The 22,431-nt window shown below is 41.8% G+C and overlaps 1 protein-coding gene across 1 annotated transcript in view; it reads left to right on the top strand.

Moving 5' to 3' along the window:
• Window positions 1-22,431, top strand: part of Scd5 (stearoyl-CoA desaturase 5) — a 119,167-nt gene that overhangs the window by 74,365 nt on the left and 22,371 nt on the right. The window contains exon 4 of the mRNA XM_005388247.2: window positions 5,604-5,809. Coding sequence (XP_005388304.2) covers window positions 5,604-5,809 — 206 coding nt within the window. The remainder of the gene's footprint in view (window positions 1-5,603; window positions 5,810-22,431) is intronic.

Here is a 22,431-nt window from a genome sequence, read left to right as displayed (position 1 = left end):
CTAAAAAACAATCACCCACAGTTCCACATTCTATAGGAATTGACTGTAAGCAGATTATATACTTTGTTTTTCCCATACACATTTTATTAAAAATAAGTGTATAATGTGTGCATTTTGAAACTATTTTTCACTGAGCTACTTTTCCTTTCACTGTTCTATGTTAATAATATACAGTATCATGTTTTGTCAACCAGATTTTTAACTACAAAACTCACAGATTTTTGTTTTAATAATTTCAAGGTATAAGTAAAATGTAAAGGTATTTCTTCTCATCTCTGCCTATCATTTTCTCTCCCCTGAAGTAACTCTAAGACTTTTCTTATTGTACTTTCCAGAAATTTTCTATGTATATAAACTTTTTATTTTTTTATTTTAAAGGAATAAAAATTTTAAAAAGCGTTAAAAACAATACAGAATATCAAAACAACAATGGTTGTTATATTGCATATTGTTATCTTCAAAGTAGTTGTTCAGATTACCAGATATAAACATGCAAAATTGGTCAAAAAATTAAGAAAAAAATTAAGCATTAATTGTTCCTTTCAATAAACCAACAGAATTTGTAGTATAATTATCTTAGCTATCTTGTGTGTGTGTGTGTATATATATATATATATACTTTTTCCCTTCTTTCTTTTCTCCTTTCCCTCATGCCAGTTGTTCTTTCCTTTTGAGCAGTTTCTTTCTCTTTCACAATATCTATTGTGTGTGTGTGTGTATATATATATATATATATATATATATATACTTTTTCCCTTCTTTCTTTTCTCCTTTCCCTCATGCCAGTTGTTCTTTCCTTTTGAGCAGTTTCTTTCCCTTTCACAATATCTATTGTACTTTTTGGATTTTGTTTACTCTTTCACTTTCTTACACTAGGGAGACAATATGATATGTACACAGGTAAATCTGATTTATTTCACTTATGAGTATCTAGTTGCATCCATAAACTTTTGTGCATGTATATATTCTCTCCCTCCCGCTCTTTCTCTCTCATGAACTGTCTTTAATTAATGCATTGCAAGAGAGTCAATAGAATCCTGTTATATGGAAATTTAGGGTTTTTCCAAATGTTCCCTGTACTGAGTATCCTTGTAGTTAAATCTTTATACACAACTTTGGTTATTTCCTTAGGATAGCTTCCAAAAATTGAACTGCTAGATTAAAAGACATGCACCATTTAAAGGCTAGTGATATATACTGTCATTTACCCTTTGCAAAGTATATGCTAATTTTACATTCTCACCTGTAGGCAGCACTGGATTCTTAAAAATGTTCCACAGTGAAATGGAAGCCACTTATGGGCAGTAGACAGGCTACAAGTTCAACCCCACTATCTAATGTAGTGGCCACGTGTTGTGGCCAGACCAGGTTGAGGATGCCACACATTAAAGATCCAGACCAAATTCCTAAAACTTGGTATAGAAAAAAGTGGTGTAAAGTATCTCATTAATAGTCTTTTAGACTCATATATTGAAATGATATTTTGAGTCTATTAGAATACGTAAAATACATTATTATAATTAATGTTACTTCTTTTCATTCTTTAAATGTGATTGCTATATAGTGTTAATTGCCCACATGGCCTGCCTTGTAGTTCTGTCGGTCATCACAGAGGAGGACCATGCTGTGCTCCTCCACTGATAAAATCACCACCTGGGCTGCATGCTCGAGATACTCTGCTCACCCACCTACTGGGCCTCAGCTCTGCCCAGCGCCCAGCGCTCTCAGAACCATCGGTCGCCAATCACCATGCGGAGCGTATCCACTGACAGAGGCTATGAGGTTAAGACTGTGGTCTGTCAGAACCTGCTGTTGCATATAAACTCCAAGTTGAACAATTCATAATTTGTTACTTGTCTGGAATGGGAAAGAAGTCGCTGCTGAGTTCAACCTTACACCTGTGTCAAGCACGTGTCCCCAGTTACCTGTGTGGACGGAACACTCAGAGGAGAGTTGGTGCATGGGTGGGCACATGTCAGCTCTCTGTGCCTCAGGTGTTTCCTTTGTGTGAAGCAAAGATAATGGGTGTGGCTCGCATAGTTTCAGACACTGGGAAGGAGGAAGAGTGTCAGGGCGTTGCTGGGACTATGGCTGCAGGAACCTGGCTTCTGCTCATACGCCCTGTATACACACTTCCTGACACCCATCCCTGCCTCCTCATTAATCTGCTGTCCCTCTTGCTGGTCTCTGCAGCACAGACTGTCCTGCAACACGAGTAGGTACAGGACCTTCTCCTGCATCACCAGAGCATTCACAGAGGGCCTCTTTCCTCCGCCCTGCCCACTGCAGTCACTCAGGGTGGAAGCGAAGTGCAGCTGAGTAGGAAGGACAGGCCCTTGGGTCAGGCATATGAATCTTGCTCTATTCTGCCTTCTTGTTGACTCACCTATTGTTCTCTGAATCAGGACTCAGCTTTGCAGTTAAAAACAAAGCAATAGCAAAGGATTAAGAAAACATAAAGTAGCTGGCATAATGGTACCTGCCTGGAATCTCAGCATACTGAGTCCAGCTTGGGCAATTTAGGGACTTAACTTAGTGAAACCCTGCCTCAAGGAAAACAAAAAGTATGTGAGGCTCATTTGAGTGTTTGATTACTTGGAATATGGCCAAAACCTTTGCTTCATTTCTGTTATAGTTAAGTGATTTTGTCAGGAGGGTATCTGGGTACAAGGAATTAAAGGTCTCTGTTCTAGCTGTCACTATTGTGTCCTTTGTTTAGTTTTGTTTTTGCATCACCCTTTATTTGTGAGGGTAGTGTGTGTAGCTCTTAGGAACTCCCACTTTGAATTTTTATAAAACTGGATGATATTAGCTGGGCATAGTGGTACAGGCCTATATTCCCAGCACTCTTGTAGACTAAGGCAGAAGGATCACAAGTTTGAGCCCATCTCGTGCAATTTAGTGAACCCTGTTTCAAAAAAATTAAAAATAAAAATAGTAAAATTGAAAAGAGCTGGAGATGTAGCTCAGTATAGAGATCCCGGGTTCAATACCTGGTACTGAAAAAACTATATGACTAAATTAAAGAGTTGATATAACCTTTTAACCAAAAAAATCAAGTTTTCTAAGAATTAATTTTCCCCCATGGACTTGAAGAGTAATGGGAAACACCCTTTTCTTGGCACCAGGAATTGAACCCATGGCCTTCACACTGAGTTGCATTCCCAGCCCTTTTTCTATTTTTTATTTTGAGATACTAAATTGCTGAGTTGCCCAGGATAAGCTTAAACCTGTGGTCCTCCTGCCTAATTTACCCCGCTGTCCTAATTACCTTTCTTGCTGAGGCAAAATATCTGACAGGAGGTTTCTTTAGCTCACAATTTGTAGCAATTTCAGTCCATAATTGGCTGGCTCCAAGGGCAGATGGTATCACAGAGGGGAACAGTTCATGACAAGGAGAAGGTAGCAAAGCAACGAGGGAGGACCACAGCTCTCTCTGTCCCTTATAGCTTATCCAGGCTACTTAGGGCAGGTAGCACTCATACTTTTAATCCTAGTGTTCTTGATTGTAGCATTGCACGATGAATCAATCCCAGTATCACACACTCTAGATCCAGCCCCCTTCCTCTATGAAGTAGCCCCACCTATGACCACTTGAGGCTTTGGGGACATGAGTGACTTCTTCTTATGTTATGGTTACCTAGACATTGCAATAAAAGCAATACACTGATACAAAAGGTATACACTCTTCTTTGGGCGGTAGTAGTCTTGATGGACATCTGAGATTCTTTCTGGACTTCAAATGTTGTGATTATAAATAGTAAGGTATTTTCAGTCTTTGTAGTCACTGTGTTTAAATACACTGGTAAAATCTAACGACCTCTTCAGGATTACAGAAAATCAGGCTATAGTGTTTGCTTAATACAGATGTCCAAGCACCCCTTTTCTCTTCCTGTTCAGAGCTGAGCATCTACTTCTTTTCACTGCCTCTATCTAGGTCACACTACTCAAATATAAAATATAAACAAATATAAAAGTTCTTGAGTAGCATCATGGAATTAACGACACTGAACAGCCTTCCATGAGCCTTGGGTGAGCCAGAGCAACCAGAAATTGAAGACCATTTTTGGATTAAAAGAATTGTTAGAACTTTGACAATGAAACAATTTCTTCCCTTCTTAACAGCAGGATGGAGCTGATATCTATCAAATGAAAGATTCCTGATAAGAACACTACCATGTAATGAGTATTATAGTATAAAACATGGCCACCATTATCATAAAAAGAAAAGGCTTATGCACTATATTTTTTATTTTCAGATTAATTTTTCTACAAAAGCATTACTTCCCAACCTCATTTGCCTTCCAGATTTTTAAATTATTGTCAGAATAAAACAAAGCATAACAAAAAACTGAGTATAAGTTGAAAGTCTGATTTGAAAGTCTGATCATCTCTACGCCCATACGTGGCCATAGATAAGGTCTCATTAATTACAGCAGCCCAAATGTCTCCTGTTCTTGGTCCTCCAAGCTCACTGGGATCCCAGCCCTTGACACCTCCCACTGTCCCCATCCCAGGAGGTCATTAGGGTGTGGGCCTCCCCCCATGATCTCACCTGGATCTGTAGGTTTGGCAAACACTGATGCATCTGATGCCTCTCCTTCCTTGGGCACCAGAGTCCATCCTGAGACTCCAGTGAGGGCTGCCCTGCTCCCTGGGCAGTGCCAAGTGCAGAATCTTTTGGTGGACTCTTTTGTCCACCAGATGCTGTCTGGAGCCAAAGTCCCCTTCCCTCCCTGTCTGTACACTCTGTTAGGATAGTCCTGAAGCAATGTCATGTGTGCCTTGGGGTTCTGCAAATATCTGGAGAAACAGCTCTTTGGGATTTTTACTTACTGACTTCCTGCTTTCCCTGAGTGGGACATGAAGGACATGAAGCAGGTGGGGAGGCAGAAAGATCCAGGCCTAGAACCAACACACCTCTCCTGCTCCTCTGAGGGATTGTCCCTCTCCTCTGAGAACCAAGACTGCATCCTAGGACTGGATCTCTCTTTTCTTGACCTAAATGGTCCAGAAGGCTTCAGTAGTCTCCTCCAAGGCTTCTTCTTTTTTTTTTTAAGTTTCCCCTGTAATCCACCAACAAGACTGGGCCTCTGGCAGTACATATTCCAGACACAGGCTAAGACCTCTGCTAAGTAAAGATTCTCTTTTCTTTTTCCCTCCTCTCCCCTCCCCTCCCCCTTTCTCCCCCCCTTCCCCTCCCCTCCCCTCCCCTTGCCTTCCCTTCCCTACCAGCTCTTCTTCTTTTCTTGCAATACTAGAGATTGAACCTAGTGCCCTTGTACTGAGCTACCTTCCCAACCCTTTTTATTTTGACACGGGGTCTCATCTCACTAAGCTGCCCAGGCAGTACTCAAACTTGTGATCCTCCTGCCTCAGCTTCCCAGAGTGCTGGGATTCTGGGAATGCATTACTATGCCCGGCTCAGGATTTAGTCTTGTTCTGATGAAAGCCTGCCCACCACCCCATCCTCAGGGCTTGACCTTGAGGTGACAGAAGATGAGGAAAGCACCAGTGAACAGTGGGGACTGGGCTGGGAGCTGAGAGCTTTCCAGAAGGTGCCTACTCTGCCCCTTCACTCAGGGTCTGTATTCTCTCTGCAGAATGACATTTTCGAATGGGCCAGGGATCACCGAGCCCACCACAAGTACTCGGAGACAGACGCTGACCCCCACAACGCACGCCGAGGCTTCTTTTTCTCCCACATCGGGTGGCTGTTGGTGCGCAAGCATCCGGATGTCATCGAGAAGGGGAAAAAGCTGGATGTTGCTGACCTGCTTGCTGATCCTGTGGTCCAGTTCCAGAGAAAGTAAGTTTCTGGACATCACAAGAGTTGGACCTCAAGTGCCAAAAAGGCAGGAAGCACAGTGAGGTTTGCCAACACCCCTAGCACTCTCCCCTCAAGCACTTACCCTAATGATGGGTCTTATTTTTATGACTTACCTCCATTTATTAATTTCCCTTTGCTTATTAGGTTCTCCAATAGGCAAGTTTGTTTTGATATTGAAGCTTTATTTTTAATGGATTTCCTTAAGCCCAGGGCCATTTCCTTCCAACTAATCTAGCACAGTGGATTTCCTGGAATCTGTGTTTCCCCTCCCCCATTCATGCTCCCTGGGCTGCTTTAGTTAGAGACATGCTTTGGCCCAACAGGGCTGATTCTTTCGTGGTGTTCTGCTCTGTTCTCCAGCCATTCTGTCTCTCCTTCACCCAGCATGACCATGTTATACAGTAGGTTATTGGGCGGAGAAAATGAGACCGCAGCGCAGAGAGTGTCAGAGCACCTGTGTCCTGGTGGGGTCAGCCACACACATTCAGGCAGCTGGTGTCTGCAGGTGAAACGACTTCACCAAGCACATGAAAAAGGTCCCCGATAATTGTGCTGACAAGTAGGAAGCATCAGGTGGTCATCTGTGAGCTGGAAGCTGGCATGCACTGTGTCCCTGTTGGTCTGGATCTGCAAAGTGGGGCACACTGACCGATTTTACAAATGGGCTCATTGCAATAGATTGATGTGAGGACAACTTTTGGACAACACTCTGGTCAAAGCTTTGCACAGCATGTGAATGAGTAGTTACTAGAGATGATCACAAACAGATTGGAGTCAGTGGGGACTAACCTATAGACTGTGCAGGCTGAAAAAGGAAAACAGGCTATGCCTTTGTCCAGCGTAGTGATCGTCTCATGGGGAGGATATGTGGCTTAGAATGTGCTCATTTTGACTGAGTCTGTCCTTTCACACTGCAGGCAGCGGTAGACGGTAGTAAGAAAATGGTGGACCATGGAGGAGGACTGCCCAGGATCAAGCCCTCTGCTCCCCCTCTTGCCTGCAAATAGATTAACCATCTACATCTCAGTTTCATCTGTAATAAAATGAGAGTGACAGAAATGCTTACCTCCTGCAGCTTTTATGAAGATGTAATTGTCTTAGGCCTTTCTTGTCATCGAGACACGGTACCCCACATCTGCAAATTAAATGAGAGGTTTATTTGGGCTCATGGTTTTTAGAGGTTTCAGACCACGATCAGCTGGTAGAAGGACCCAGGAAGAGCAGCCAGACCCCCTTTGGATCATGGCTGAAGAGGCCTCTGAGTGCCTGGGTGGCTGAGTTCTGGGAAATTTCTTAGCTGGGTCTGAATGAGCTGGGTTTGCTGGTGCTCCCTTCTCAAAGCAGTCTCTTACTTGTAGACCCTTGAGCCTGTGGAGGGTGGAGTCTTGCTGATTCCTTAGATGCCCTGAAGGCATCTGTTCTATTGTCACATTTTATAGGACTCAATTTTACATGAACTTCCTTTCTGGTGAAACTCAAAACTTTAAAAATCACTTAGCTGTGCCTTATGCTTTTGATTCTCAAAGTAGAGCTGGCTAGAAGCCCCAACAATACCCAAACTATAGCCTGAATGTTGGGCTGCCTTGAAATTTCTTTCTGCAGATTAATAAATCTGCTACTCTGAATCTTAGTCTCACAAAATGTAGACAGGTTTTCTGCCATAGCCTAACACGCATGATCTCAAATCCAACTATCAGTAGAGTCCTTGTTCCCAACTGGAATGTCCTGAGCCTGGCCTTTATCATCTGTCCTTTTGTCAGCTTTCTGGTCTTTTAAACTCCAGACTCTGTCTTAGCTTACAGCACACTGGGCCTTTGTTAGTCAGCATTTCCAAACCTTTCCAAACTCCTCCTGCAAACCAGTTCCAAAGGCTTCTGAACTGTGTAGTCAGGTTTATTTGGGCTTACAGTTTTTGCAGGTTTTAGTACATAGTTGGCTGGTTGTAAGGGACTGGGTGGAAGAAAGCTGCTCACATCATGGTGGACAGGAAGCAGAGAGAGAAGCAAGGAGCCAGAAAGTGAGAGAGACCCTTCCACAGCACACCTCCAGTGCCTCACCTCCTCTGACCAGACTCCACCTCCTAACAGCAAGTCAGTTATATGGTCCCACAGTCCAATCACCTTTCAAAATCCCCATCTATGAGTGCATGAGGACTTTGTGGGACATTTTTTATCTAAACTGTAACAGTAACAAAAACACATGTTTGGAACATGCCTGTCACATAGCAAGAGCCTGTGACTGTCCGTGGCAATCAGTACACAGGCAGTTGGTAAGCTACGGGACTCCTGTTTCCATCACTGCTCCTGTTGGTTTGCTATTGGGTCTCTTCTGCATGCCCCAAGACAGCTCTTCCAGCAGACAAACCCAGTATCAATAGCTGTAAGTTTTAGAGCAGAAAATAACAAGACATTTTTGATGAGCAATTAAATAATTTGTTGATTTCGATTTTTCACCGTGGGAGTAAATCATTAGAGAGAAAACTGAAAAATTCAGAGATGTAGAAAGAAATTCACACAGTCAATAAACATAGCCAGTCAATATACATATAGTTTTTACAGCCACTATTAATGTTCAATGATGTCTCCATTTTTAGGTGTACATTTGATATATTTGGCACAATGACAGTCCTACTGTGTATGTGATTTTATGTCTTGACTTTAACTTCAGATTTTATTGTAGATACCATCAAGAGCCTGCAGGAGAATCCATCAGTCGAGCACGTCATATTTTATTTAACCATCTCTGTGATTGGATATGTATGTCATTGTGGTTCTGTGATATAAATGATGCTGCTATGCAATTAGTAATGCTTTGGAATAATCAGGCCTTAGATTAAGAACTCAAATGAAAGCCAGACTCTTCTGTTTTATTAATGAGAACTGAGTCAGATATAATAGTCTGGGTTTCTAGACCATAAAAATGAAAAGGTCCTCCACATCTTTTTCCTTTACAAAGACTGTAATCAGATTCATTATGTGCATACTGGTGGGGGCATATATCCATATAAATGCAGGCTGAAGAACAGAAAGACTATTTCAGGAAGGCCCCAAAGAGTTCTCTGAGAACATTTTTCATCCAGTGACCAGAGGTGCTGTGGCCGCAAGAACCCACTCACTCATATCCCCACATCACGGCGATCCTCGAGCCCTTGTAGGAATTGGTGCTGAGGCAACAGCCCTGAAGAGTGGCCTCTGTTCTCCCAGAATTTGCAGCAGGGCAAGGAACCCACAAATCAATTTCCAGACAAGTGTGCTCTAGGGAGAGGAGTGCTGGAATGTTGGGACTCCATGGGAACAGAGAGGAGTCTCTTGGACCATGGAGCCAGGAGACAGGAGCCAGGGGCAGGAGCCAGTGGCCAAGAGCCCCTCTAGGAGTCAGGGGTGGGGAGCAAAGGAAAAGAGGTAGTCCTTGAGCTAAGCCTGAAAGAGGAGGTAATTGGGTGAGGAGGGGAAAAGGATATTTAGCATGCCTGTTATTTTAGTTTTTCTTGGTTTTTCTATATGCCTGTTATTTTATAGAACTGCACTGAACCTTGGAATCTGAGCATCCTAAGTAATCACAAACCATTTGTCCCCTGCCCTCCATTTTTTCCATTTGGTGTTTTAGTTTTTGTTGTTGTTGTTTGTTTGTTTTTTAAATGTGATGATCACTCAGGTGGAAATGCAAGAGAGGACACAGCAGAAGACTAGGAAAACAAAATTTATCACACTTACGGAGCTTAGTGACAGGAGGGTGGGCACAGGAAGCTTCAGCCTGATAGAAGGCAGAGGGCAGGAGCATGGGGGAGATGGAGGTCTTGATGGAGGCTTGCACAGGACGGGAGCGAGGCCCCTGAGCAGGGTAGGACAGGCTGGTCTGAACCATGTCCATGGGCTCTATGCTACGGGAATGGTCCCTGGTTTCCCTGGAGGAGCCCTAAAATGAATAAGGCAGAGGAATATTGGTCCCTGGACTGTGCAGGCCGGATGGAGGAGGCCTGGCTCTGGATCTTGTACATCAGAGTGCTTCCGGCTGTGACCATTGCTGCCTCTCAGGGTCGGCTCAGGAAGGGCACCTCTCCCCAGCCAGAAAGGTTTTTAAGATTTCAAAACATCAGAAAATTAAAAATAAACACACACAGCATCCCAGGAAGACACCAAATGTAGACAGAAGCTGATGCTAGAAGTAGCTGCATCTTAGGTTTTTTTCTTGATGTTCTTTTGATTGTGCTGGGCTGTTTGGCAGGCACTGAGGTAGGATTAGGAGTATGGGAAAGCAGGCAAAGCCTTTGGTAATTATCCGTCCCAGAGAACACAGGGACCCACAGTCCACGATAAGGCTTGAATCACTGAAGTGAATGAAGAAAGCTTCCAAGGTCCACAAAGATAGCACAACCATGTGCATTTTCTCATGGTCATGAAGCTGGCTTTACTGGTCCTACTGGGCAGGTCATGAGGTGGGACAGATTCCTCATAGGAATAAGTCATCATATTGGTGGTGGCAGGCTATGCTGGGGGAGGACCCTGTTGTTAGCAGTATTGTCACATCAGATGTCTGTCCTTGTCACCATGGGCTGAGGGTGGGGTTCCTGAGTAACAGAAGGTGTTGGCTGTATTTGGGGCACAGTCTGGGGTCCCTGAAGTGACACACCTCACAGTCTCTCTGCTGCTGATTTCTCACCTGCTCCTATCTCATTCTCTGGGAACAGCGGTCCCTGTTCCAGTTTGGGGTGTCGAGGTTTGCAGCCAACCCCCTGCCCTCTTGGGGTGCAGTATTTGTATGAATGACTCCAGCTGAGTGCTCCTATGAGAGTTCCTCACACAGGTGGTTGTCCAGATGACAGAGACAAAGGACACGGCAGCTCCTCCAGCCCACTCAGTGTACTAACTCGGCAACTGCACTGGTTGATAAACTGGTGCTGAGCCATCCTGATAGCACCTTACCAAAGAAGGGCTCACCAGAGAGCTGGGCTTGGCCAGTGCTATACGCCTGTATGAAGGAAGATAGCAACATTGAAAGCAGCAGGAAAACAGCACAATGTAAGCTCTAGTCCCAGATTTTCTCCCTAAACAATAATTTACCCAGGCTGTCATAACAAGTCATTGAGTGTTTCACAGTTTGCTGTATTATCAAGTTGCAAATAATGAAAGTTAAGGCATTCAGAAGTAAAAGGGAGAGAATCAAGGTATTGCCTGTAGACCTTGGCAACTAGGTTCCTGCCCAAGGTTTTGTGCCTTTAAAGGAACACGCTTCACCCTACCACGTGAGGAGATCACAAGGCCAATGGGCCATGATCCCACCTGGAACCTGTTCCAACTTCTAGTCCAGGCCCAGGTTCCTAGGAGCTTAGAGTTCCAGCCTCTCCCTGGACCACTGTCTTCCTGGCAGGGAGTGTGTGTGCCCTAGGCCAGGGTGGCCGGAGGAGACCTGAGCTTAGAAGTGTGAGTTCAGGTGTCTGCCCAGAAGGGACAGAGCCAGAGGTGGGAAGAGAAGAGCTGGGCAAGCTGTGCTCTTGGCCTGAGCTCCATAAATGTTGGGAAGCAAGACCTCTTAAAGCTAGGAGTAGGTCTGTCAGGAAGCATGCCTGGCTTAAATAAGACAGTTCTTTTTTTGATCAATTTTAAAAATTATTATGTGTTTGTGACTCATAATAAATGCATTCATTGTGAGGGAATTGGTATGTACACATATTACGGTTAGGTCCGTTAACTTCCCCTTCTCCTGTCCCTCTCATTTTCATTTCCCCATCCCCAGGCCTCTTTCCCATCCTTTCAAAGAACCGGCTATCTATCTATGCATCTATGTATCTATGTATCTATGTATGTATGTATCTATGTATCTTTGTATCTATCTATCTATCTATCTATCTATCTATCTATCTATCTATCTATCTATCTATCTATATTTTACCAGGAATCATTGCCAGGCAGGTGCTGTACCACTGAGCTATATCCCTGGCCCAGAACCAACTCTTTAATTCAGTGACCCTTTGGATTGCTTTTCATTTGAATTTCATTTACTTCTTCTCTGATCTTTATAATATCTTTTCTCCTATTAGTTTCAGATTTGTATTGTTCTAGTCTTTCTAGGACTTTGAGATGCATTTTTGTTATTTGAGATCACATTGCTCTTTTTAATGTATATTCACAGCTATAACCTTTCCTCTTGGAACTGCTTTCATTGTGTCCCATAGGTTTTAGTATGCTATGCTTCCAGTACATATTTTGTTTCATTTTAGGAACTTTTAAATTTCTTCCCCAATTCCTTCAGTGATTCACTGATTATTCAACAATGTATTATTTAATCTCCATGTGTCTCTATAGTTTCTCTGACTTTTTTGGCTGTTGATGTCTAGCTTCATTCTGCTATGAGCTGATATTAAACTACAGGAGATTATTTAAATTCTGTTGTATTTATTTAAACATGCTTTATGGCCTATTTTGAACCATGTCCATGGGCTCTCTGCTACGGGCTCTATGCTACAGACAATATGTATTTTGTTGTTGTTGGATGAAACCCTGGAGATATATGTTAAGCCCATTTGTTCAATGGTTTAACTCTGATGTTTCCTCATTGATTTGTCTGGCTCATCTGTCTAATTGTGAGAATGGGATACTGAAGTCCTCCAGTGTGATTTTACTGGTGTCTATCTGTTCTTTTAAGTCTAATAGTTTTTGTTTTATGAAATTAAGTATGCCAACCTTTGGTGCATATATATTTACAGTTATTTTCTCTTCCTGTTAAATTGTTCCCTTTACCAGTATGTAGTGGCCAACTTTGTCTCTTCTGATCAGTTTTGACTTAAAATCTGTTGTGTCTGGAAATAAGACAGCTGCTCCTGCTTGTTTTTAGATTCCGTTTGAATGGAGTATTATTTTCTACTTCCTTCTGGATGAGATGTATATTCACAGATGTATATTCTCCTACGGGGAATATATAGTTGCATTTTAATCCAATTTGCCAGTCTGTGTCTTTTGATTGTTAGAAAAACACTGCAAGTAAACTATAAAGGAAAGTCCATCAAAATAACTGAATTTCTCAGCACTCTCCAATTTTGATTGGAGAGCTCACATCACTGACACTGAGAGTTACTATTGTAAGGTATTTTGAATCTTGTCATTGCATTATTTTTCCTGTACCAATTCCTTTATTTTTTTCCTTTTGTTTAATTACTGTTCCAGTTAGACGTATACTTTTCTTTGGGCTATTTGGTGTTCGTGGCCTCCCTGTCTCTGTTGCCTTAAGTATTTTCTGTAATACCAGCTTAGTTGGTATGTATTTCTTTAGAATTTCTTTGTCTTAGAAAGTCTTTACTTCTCTGTCAATTTGGAAGGCTAGTTTTGTAGGATAAAAAAGTCTGAGTTGACAATCATTTCCTTTTAGGGCTTGAAGAACTTTGCCCCAAGCTCTCCTGGCTTTTAAAGTTTGTGCTGAGAAATTCAGTTATTTTGATGGACTTTTCTTTATAGTTTACTTGCTGCGTTTTTCTAACAATTTTCAGTATTCTCTCCTTTTGTTAAATTTCTGGAATTTTTATTATTATGATGTATTGTGGAAAGTTTCTTTCCTGGTTATGGTTATTTGGGGTTCTACACGCCCTTTGTAATTCAATACTGAACTCTTTCACTACATTTGGAAAAATTTCTGCCATAATTTCAGCAAATAAATTTTTATACCTTTTGAGTTATCTCATAATTTTTCTTTCATGTTTATAATTTTGAGGAAGAGTAATCATGCAGCAGCTATAGGATCCAATTTGCATGACAGCTGGTTTCTAGAGATTGTTGAGTTTATGATCTACTACAACCATCTTGTTTTCGATTTCTGACAATCTGTCCTCATACTGGTCAGGTTTGCTGTGGATGCTTTCCATTAGATCCTTCATATCATCTATCTTTGTTAGTTTTCTGTTCATACTTTCGAATTATTTTCCAAAGTCATCATTCATGTCTTGCATTGTTGTACTTCACTCAGGTTTTTGTTTGTTTCTTCTTTAAGCTCATCAAACATTTTATTGGTAAAATCCTTTATCTATTTCATTAAATCCTCTATGATTTCATTAAACACCTTAAGCATTTGCTAATATATTTCTTCTTTAACTCTTCAGACATTTTAACTGCTTGATCTTTATGTTTTTTGCCTGTAGCTTCCTCTACAGCACTGTCTGAGATCAGCTTTTGGAGTGGTAGGGGCGTGGGGGGCATCTTGTTGCCTTGCTTTCTCCTGTTGCTATTGTTTTTGTACTGTGGGTTGAAGATTGGTTGGAAACTCTGTTGCTATTGTGGAGATCTCTTTAATTAGAGTCTGTCTCCCTGTGATGTCCTTGCGTTTGGTTTGTGTTTAAATTCCTCTCATCCCATTCAGTGTAATATTTGAGGGTCTTCTCAGAGTCCAGCCTTCGGGAGACTTGATCCCCAGCACCACTCAGAGAATAGAAAACAAATCACAGTAACGTTGAGGACACAAAGACAAACTAGATATTGGCATATAATAAAAACCAATTAAAAGCAACAACTGTGCTATCATTACCAATAGAAATCAGCGGTAATAACAGAGTCAAAGGCAAATCAGTTATTGACAGAAGAACCAATAATAGCTACAAATATACTGTCCTTAAACCATAGAAAAGAGATCTGCAAAAAATAATGTGGACACAAAGACAAACTAAATATTGGCATACAGTAAATATCTACTAAAAGCAACAATTGCATTACTGTTAACAATAGAAAAGGACTCAGCAATAATAGAATAGTTAACTAAGTAGCTAAAAATTATCAAAGCTTACTAGTAATATAATAATGAGAGCAGAGTGGGTAAGGAAAAGAAGTAAAATTTGAAAAAGAAAGAAAAGGAAGATGAGAAGGAGGAAAGAAAAGTGAGATAAAAATTCAAGTAAAGTATAAAAGAACATTACAGAATTAGGTAAAAGTAGCCAAGTGTGGTGCACATATCTGTAATCCCAGCACTCAGAAAGCTGAAGCTGGAGGATCCAGGTAAGTTCAAGGCCAGCTTATACTACATAGCAAGATCCTCTCTCAAAATAAATACCTACATACATACATACATAAAACTTAAAAATAGGGTAATGGAAAAGTGATGGAAAAAGACAAACAAGAAAAAGAAAAGAAACGAGAAAAAATAATAAAAATAAAAAGCAGAAGATGGGGTTTTTACAAAAACAAACAAACAAAGGAAAAGAAATGAGTCCAAAAAAATTCCCCTACATGTTTAGCTGAGTGGTTTCTGTGCAGGACCTGTGGTGTTGGAGTCCACCAGATATGGGTGGCAGATACTGAGTCACAGCCAGGACGATTTTGTTTCCACACCATTTTTGCTGCGTGAATGCTGAGTCCTGCTCTGCCTTTGCCTGTATGCATAGTCAGTCGTAGTATGGTGTCTTCCTTAGAGCTATGTTCACTGTAGCTGGTGTTAGTGTCTGTGCCCTTCTGTGTGGCCCAAGTCACTGCTGTCTCCAACTAGGTTTATTATCCGTGGGCTCCTGGGGTGTCTCCTTTGCTCTAAAGGCCCCTCTGTCCATAAACCCAAGAACGTGACAATTGTGCCAACTGAGGTGTGTCCCCAGTCATGTTGCAGATGGGAAAAGCATCAGATCACTGAGCTCTGCGCCGGAAAGAAGCATCAAGAGGGGCCATGCAGTCTGCAGGACTTAATGCCAGCACTTTCAGACCAAGCCCCTCAGGAAGCCACATGACCAGCCTGGCTTCTCACCACAGAGGGTAGGATCGCTGAGCTCACCACTGCTTAGCCTCAGAGGGTCTGGGACTGGCTTGCCCCTTCTCCATGACTGCTTCTTGTGGCCACCTGCCACCCCTTCACTGTGGTAGAATGACCCCAGAGACCCTGAAGTTGTTCTGTGACTCTGATTTCCAGAGTAGCTCTGTCTTTTTTTTTTTTTTTTTTTAACGGGGAATCAAACTCAGGACCTTATGCTTGCTAGGCAGGCGCTTGTGCCACTGAGTAGCTCAGTCTTAAATAATTAACCTCTTCCCAAAATGGCTTCTGATTACCTCACTCCCAAATTTGGCAGACACTGCCCTGAATTTCTTCTCCAACTCTAACCTGCCATGTAGAAGCAGTCACATTCCAAGCTTACAATAACTATAGGTTTTCTTGCAACTAGCATTGCTGGTCCCTCTCTGGGGCTGCTGACCCTGTCTGGGCTGACCTTGTGTTTATGGTGACAGGACCTCCTCCCTGGAAGCTCTAGTTAACATTCTAGCCTGCTTCTTACTTTTCTCTACATTTTCTTCAGCTTTTCCTTTTCCTTTTGGGGCTTCTTGATTCCTGTAGTTCGACTTCTTTTTCTGTGTGCTACGTTGTTGTTTCCTAGGTGTCTCAGTTCCAGGTCCCTGAGGAGCTGTATTTTGATGATGGTCTCTATTGTACAATCTTTAATCCCCCAGAAGATAATTTTTGTTACAATTAAAAGAATTCTAGAGGCCAGCATCCCCAGATAGGGAGAACAGCACCTCAAAATTAGAAGAGAAGTGGTGTATCAGTCAGTGCTTACTAGAGAAACAGATTTAATACGTTATATAAATATATAAGAATTTACAAGGCTGGCTTACAGTGGCCACCCATGAGTCAGAAGAATACAAAGGGTCTATCTGCATGTTGGAGATGTGAAGGGTCCAATTGAAGGCCTGGAGCTCCATACAGTGTCCTGTACGAGTCTGTATGAGCAGGCTGAAGGGTCTGCAGTGGAAGCCAGGAGACAATGCCCACAGTGAAGGTGAACACTGGGCTTCTCCAAAGAAACCGAAGCGAGCTTTCCTTCTTTATTTCCATTTTATGCCATTCTGGTGACATCTTTTCTAGGGCGGGTGTTATGGTTTGTGTCTGGATGTCCCCCGCAAGCCTTATGCAGTCAAGAGGGCTTTTCTGAGGTGGCTGCATCTAAAATTTGTGATTGATTCATGGTCCAGTGCTGGGATTAAGGGTGTGAGTGCTACACCTGTGCTAGGATGCATACAATATAAGGGCCAGAGAGAGGCTTGTCCCCTCTTGCTTTCTCTTGTGGATTTTGCTGTCTTCTGCTGACCTGAATTGTTGCCCCTCTGGCATGTGCCACCCTGCTTTGGAACAAAACAGCTGTGGACTGAAACCTCTATAAGCTGTGACCTGAATAAACCTTTCCTCTTTTAACTTTGGGTGCCCGGCATTTTGTCTGAGCAATGAGAAAAAAGACTAAGACAGTGGGTCTTCCACACTCAGTACTGTGCTGAGCCAATTGAGCTCTGCGTTTCTTACTCCAGTTGACACAACCAGTCAACCATCAGAGCTGGGGTCTTTCTTCTTTTTGCTCAGCCATCTTTAACACATGGCATTCATTGTCAGTGTCATTTCATAGGTCAAGTTTACCACTAATCTCCAAGCAGGATGATGAGAAAGGCAAAGGAATAAACTGCTGACTTGCGTCAGTCACCTTTAAGGAGTCTTCCCAGAACACACACACACACACACACACACACACACAACCTATCCCAACTGCTGTCCTTGACCATATCTGCACTAGGGAAATGGGGAAATGCACTGTCTTAATTAATACATGGCACCCATGAATAAAATCCCGATTTTGTTTCTAAGGAAGAAGTGAATAGATAAGGGGAAGGCATTTAGCAATAGTTATCTGTTCGGACTTAAGCCCTCCAATTGACTGTCAGGTGTTACTCAGTTTTGTGAGTTTGTGAGTAGCCTCCCTGTCCCCAGTTGTGAGCAGAAGTGGGGCTGACATTACAAATGATTTTCCTGGGATGGTTGGATGAAGATAAAAATCTAGAGGCTGTTTCTCCTAATGCTTTATCTCACTGATTCCCATTTTAGGGAAGAAATTCCAGTAGAGATAATAAGCAGATATTGCCTATGCCTTTTTCAAGTAACTGGGAAGGACACCTCATTGCCATGGTGATGGGATCAAGTAGGAGAAAGTGATGGGCTGATAAAGATTCAGGAGAGAAAGGCACTTCTGGTTTGGTGTCCTGGGAAGAGATGAAAATGTTTAAAGTAAAGAATGGCAAGTGAGTCGCCTGATTTGGAGGTCTTCTTCACCTCAAGTTGCCCCTCCTCTGTGAACTCAGTCCCTTCCCCACTCCCAAAATAAGCATCGTATCCCTTAGTGATGCTAAGGGATACTCTTTCTTTCTTTCTTTCTTTCTTTCTTTCTTTCTTTCTTTCTTTCTTTCTTTCTTTCCCTCCTTTCTCCCTCCCTCCCTGCTTCCCTCCCTCCCTTCCTTCCTTCTTTCTCTAAAACTTCACTGTTTAGAGCAGTTTTAGGGTTACAGCACAATTGACAGGAAAGCACAGAGATTTCCCTTGAACCTGTCCCCAGCCCGCTCCCCACTCCATTGTCGTCCCTCACCAGAACGGTGCATTTGTTATAACTGTGAAAAGCGCATCAGCACATCATTGCCACTCCCAACCTATAGTCCACATTAGCGTCCACTCTTCATGGTTGTTATATTTGGATCTCAATGTCCCCCAAACGTCTCTTGGGGCTCTTTGGGGTGACTGGATCATGGGGGAGCTGTACCCATCTGTGGACTGGTCCACAGCTAAATGTGCTGTTGGGAGATGGGGCCTGGCTGGACAGTGTGGGTCAGATGTCTTTTCAGAGGGGTCTCTCTCCCTCTCTGGGCCCTCTGCTGACTGTCTCTGCTTCTTGGCTTCCGTGGGCTAAGCATACGTCTTCTGCCAGGCACTTTCACCACACTTTTCTGGAGCCAGCCAACCTTGGACTGAACCCACTGGGACCCGTGAGCCAAACCAACCGCTCCTCCTCTCTAAGTTGTGGGTGTCAGGTATTGTGTTCCAGTGGCAGGCAAGTGGCCAAGACAGCGGCCTATGCTCTGTGGCTTGGGTCAAATGCATAATGACATATATCAACTATTTTAGAATCAAACATATTTTGAATTTTTAAAAATTCATTTTATTGAAACTTTTTTTTTTAATCTTTTTGAGACAGGGTCTCACTATGCAGTTCACACTGGCCTTGCACTCACTTTGTAGCCCAGGCTGGCCTCGACCTTGCAATGATCCTCCTACCTCAACCTCCTCAGTTCTGAGATTACAGGCGTGTGCCACTGTACCCAGCTTGTTTCATTTTTGACATACATAATGATCACACTCATCACAGGGAATTTGTACCTGTACATAATATATCTTAATTCTTTTTCCCTATCCCCCTCCCTTCAGTCCTTCTTCTCTTCCTCATTTACAAAACTTGTTTCTATTGTTTTTCTTCCATTCTTTTTTACTTTTTTATCCCTATTCCCTTCCTTCCCTCCCCCATCTCTTTCTCTCCCCCCATTTGAACCTTTTCTTCCTGCTTCTCAGTATCTACCCTCCATTCGGTCCTTATTTACCTGTTCGGTTTCTTACACAAGAGAAGCAACATGATATTTAAACATGTGTGTCTGATTCATTTCACCCAACATTCTTCCAGCAGTATCTTCTAGAAATCCTTTGCTGTCTTACTTCACCCCTTCTGCACCCCCTAAGCTCCTACCATGCACTGATCTTACTACTGTCACTGTTTGACTTTTTTAGGATGTCAGGTAGTTGGATTCCTACAGTGTGTAGGTTTCTTTCACTTCTTTTACTTGGTCATATGAATTTAAGTTTCTTTCCTATTTTTTCATGGCTCAGTTGATTATCACTTTTAGGTGTTGAAGAGTAACCACAATATTGGTCTTGGATGTATCATGATTTATTTATCCATCCACCTACTGAAGGGCCTCTTATTTGCTTCTCAGTTTTGGCAGTTATGTAGTAGCATAATGTGCTATTGTTTTAGTCTGAACTTTACATGATGTGGAGCATGTGCTTATTTTCCACCTGAGTATTGTCTTTAATGAGATTTCTGTTAAAATCCTTGGGCCTTTTTTAATTGGGTTGTTTGTTTTCTTATTAGGTTTTTGTTTTTGGAAATAGGATCTTGCTATGTAACCCAGGCAAGCCTCGAACTTGAGACCTTTGACCCCTTTGGAAAGAGGTTGGTATACAGGAAAAGTTGGCATAATTTCTTCCTTTTTCTTTCCCCCAGTGCTGGGGTCAGACCCAGGGCCCTGTGAAAGCTAGACAAGCTATTTACCAGTCAGTTACATCACCCACCCCTAATTTCTTCCTTAAGTGTTTGGCAAAGTTTATTAGTGAACTTATCTGGTCCTGGTGCTTTCTGTTGTACTTATTGATTTGATTTCTTTTATAAATATGGGCCTGTTCACATTGTCTTTTTCTTGTGTGAATGTTAAGCAGCTTTGTTGGGGGTGGCAGTAGCTGGGGAAAAGCCCAGTGTCTCACACATGCTAGGCAAGTGCTTTGCCACTGAGCTACATGCCCAGCCTTTTAAATTTTTATCTTTTTATTTTTTGGCTTTTTTGAGACAGGGTTTCACTCTGCAGTTCAGGCTGTCCTTGATCTCACTTTGTAACCCAGGCTATCCTTAAACTCACTGCAATCGTTCTGTCTCAGCCTCCTGAGTGCTGGGATTATAGGTGTGTGCCACCAAGCCCGGCTTCCTAAAATTTTATTTTTATATAGGGTCTCAATAAGTTGCCGAGGTTGGCCTTGAATTTGTGATCCTCTTGCCTCAGCCTCCTGAATAGCTGGATTACAGGCATGTGCCGTCAGGTCCCGATTGTGTAGATTACCAAATTTGTAGGCATAGAGTTGTCAGTAGTCTTCTTCTATTACCCATCTATGTATGTATGCAAGTCTGTCTGTCTGTAAGTATGTATGTATGTATTTTGAGACGGCATCTTGCTATGTAGTTCAGGCTGGCCTTGAATTCACCATGTGTCCCAGGCTGGCCATGAACTCATGGCGACCCTCTTATGTGCTAGGTTACAGGCACAAACCACCACAGATGGCTTTTGTTATCCTTTTAATGTCCACGGGATCTGTAATGATATCTTCTTTTTCTTTGCAATATTAGTAATTTATGCCCTCTCTTCTGTGAGCCTGGCTAGGGACTTATTGATTTGATTGATCTCTTCAAAGAATTAGCTTTTGGTTTTGTTAATATCCTCTTTTAATTTCTATTTGTAATTTTATTGATTTCTACTCTAGTTTTTTCTTTTCCTCCTCCTCCTTATCTTCTACCTCCTGTCCTCCTCCTTCTTGTGTTGAGGATAAAAGACATGGGTGCTCTGCCACTGAGCTATGTCCCCCCAACCCTTAAAATTTTGAGACGTTGTCTTGCCAAGTTGCCCAGGCAGGACTTGAACTCACCGTCCTCCTGCCTCCTCCTCCCATAGTACGGAGATCACAGGTGTGAACCACTGTCCCCAGCTCTTTCCTTCTCCTTACTTCGAATTTATTTTATTTTATTTTTATTTTAAAGAGAAAAAAAGTAGAAATAACAATAAAATGGAGTTTCAAGACAGGCTAGTAAGACAGAAACAATAATTAATACATTGCATATTGTTGTCTACATACTAGTTATTCAGAGTACAAGATATAGGCATGAGATATTGTCCAAATAATACTAGCACAGACCTTTCTTTACAATGAACTAAGAGAAACTGGTTATATTACTGTCTTAACTGTCATATATATATATATATATATATATATATATATATATATATGTTTTTCCTTTTCCCTTCCTTCCTTTCACCTTTCCCCTATCACAGTTTCTCTCTCTTTTTTAAAGAGAAGAAGAAAAACAGAAATAAAATATAAGCATAGTTTCAAATCAGGCTAATAGAGTAACAGTAATTGATACATTGTTCATTGTTATCTGCATAATAGTGACTAAAAGTACAAGATATAGGCATGAATAATGTCTAGACAATATTAGTACAAATCTTTCTTTTCAATGAAAGAAGAGAAATTAGCTGTGTAACTATCTTAACTATCTTGTGTATATATGTTTTTCTCTTTTCTCTTTCTTCCTTCCTTTCTCCTTTCCCCCATTAGCTTATCTTTTCTTTTAAACAGTTTCTTCCCAATTGACAATATCTATTGTACATTTTGGGTCTTATTTACTCATTCAGCTTCTCGCACTAGGGAGACTATGATATTTACACATGGTTCTGATTTATTTCACTTGTAAGTATGGTCTCAAGTTGCATCCATTTACCTATAAAAGTCTCGAGTTTATCCTTCTTTATGGCTGAGTCATACTCCATTATATAAAATACCATATTTCTTTTATCCATTCCTCGGTTGATGTGCATTTGCGTTGTTTCCAAGATTTAGATATTACAAATGGTACTGCTATAAACATACACGCACATATATCACTGTAGTAAGATGTTTTTAATTCTTCTGGGAAGATACTCAAAGGGAAATAGCTGGGTTGAATGGAACCTCTAATCCTAGTTTTTTTTTTTTTTTTTTTTGTTTATTTGTTTGTTTTGTTTTTATACTAGAAATTGAATTCATGATCTTGCACTTGCCAGGCAGGTGCTGTGCTGCTAAGCTATATCACCGGCCCCTAATCCTAGTTTTTAAAGGAATCTCCACACTGGTTTCCACAGTGGTTGCATCAGTCTGCATTCCTACCAACAGTGGAGAAGGGTTCCTTTTTCCCCACAGCCCCTCCAGAATTTGTTATTGGTTGATTTCTTGATGATAGCCATTTTTTTTCGGGTGAGATG

This window comes from Chinchilla lanigera, unplaced genomic scaffold (assembly GCF_000276665.1).
Source record: "Chinchilla lanigera isolate Chin_1 unplaced genomic scaffold, ChiLan1.0 scaffold00032, whole genome shotgun sequence".
NCBI classification, from domain to species: Eukaryota; Metazoa; Chordata; class Mammalia; order Rodentia; family Chinchillidae; genus Chinchilla; species Chinchilla lanigera.
Note: the sequence above shows the minus strand (reverse complement) of the source record. Positions and strands in the feature narration are given on the sequence as shown.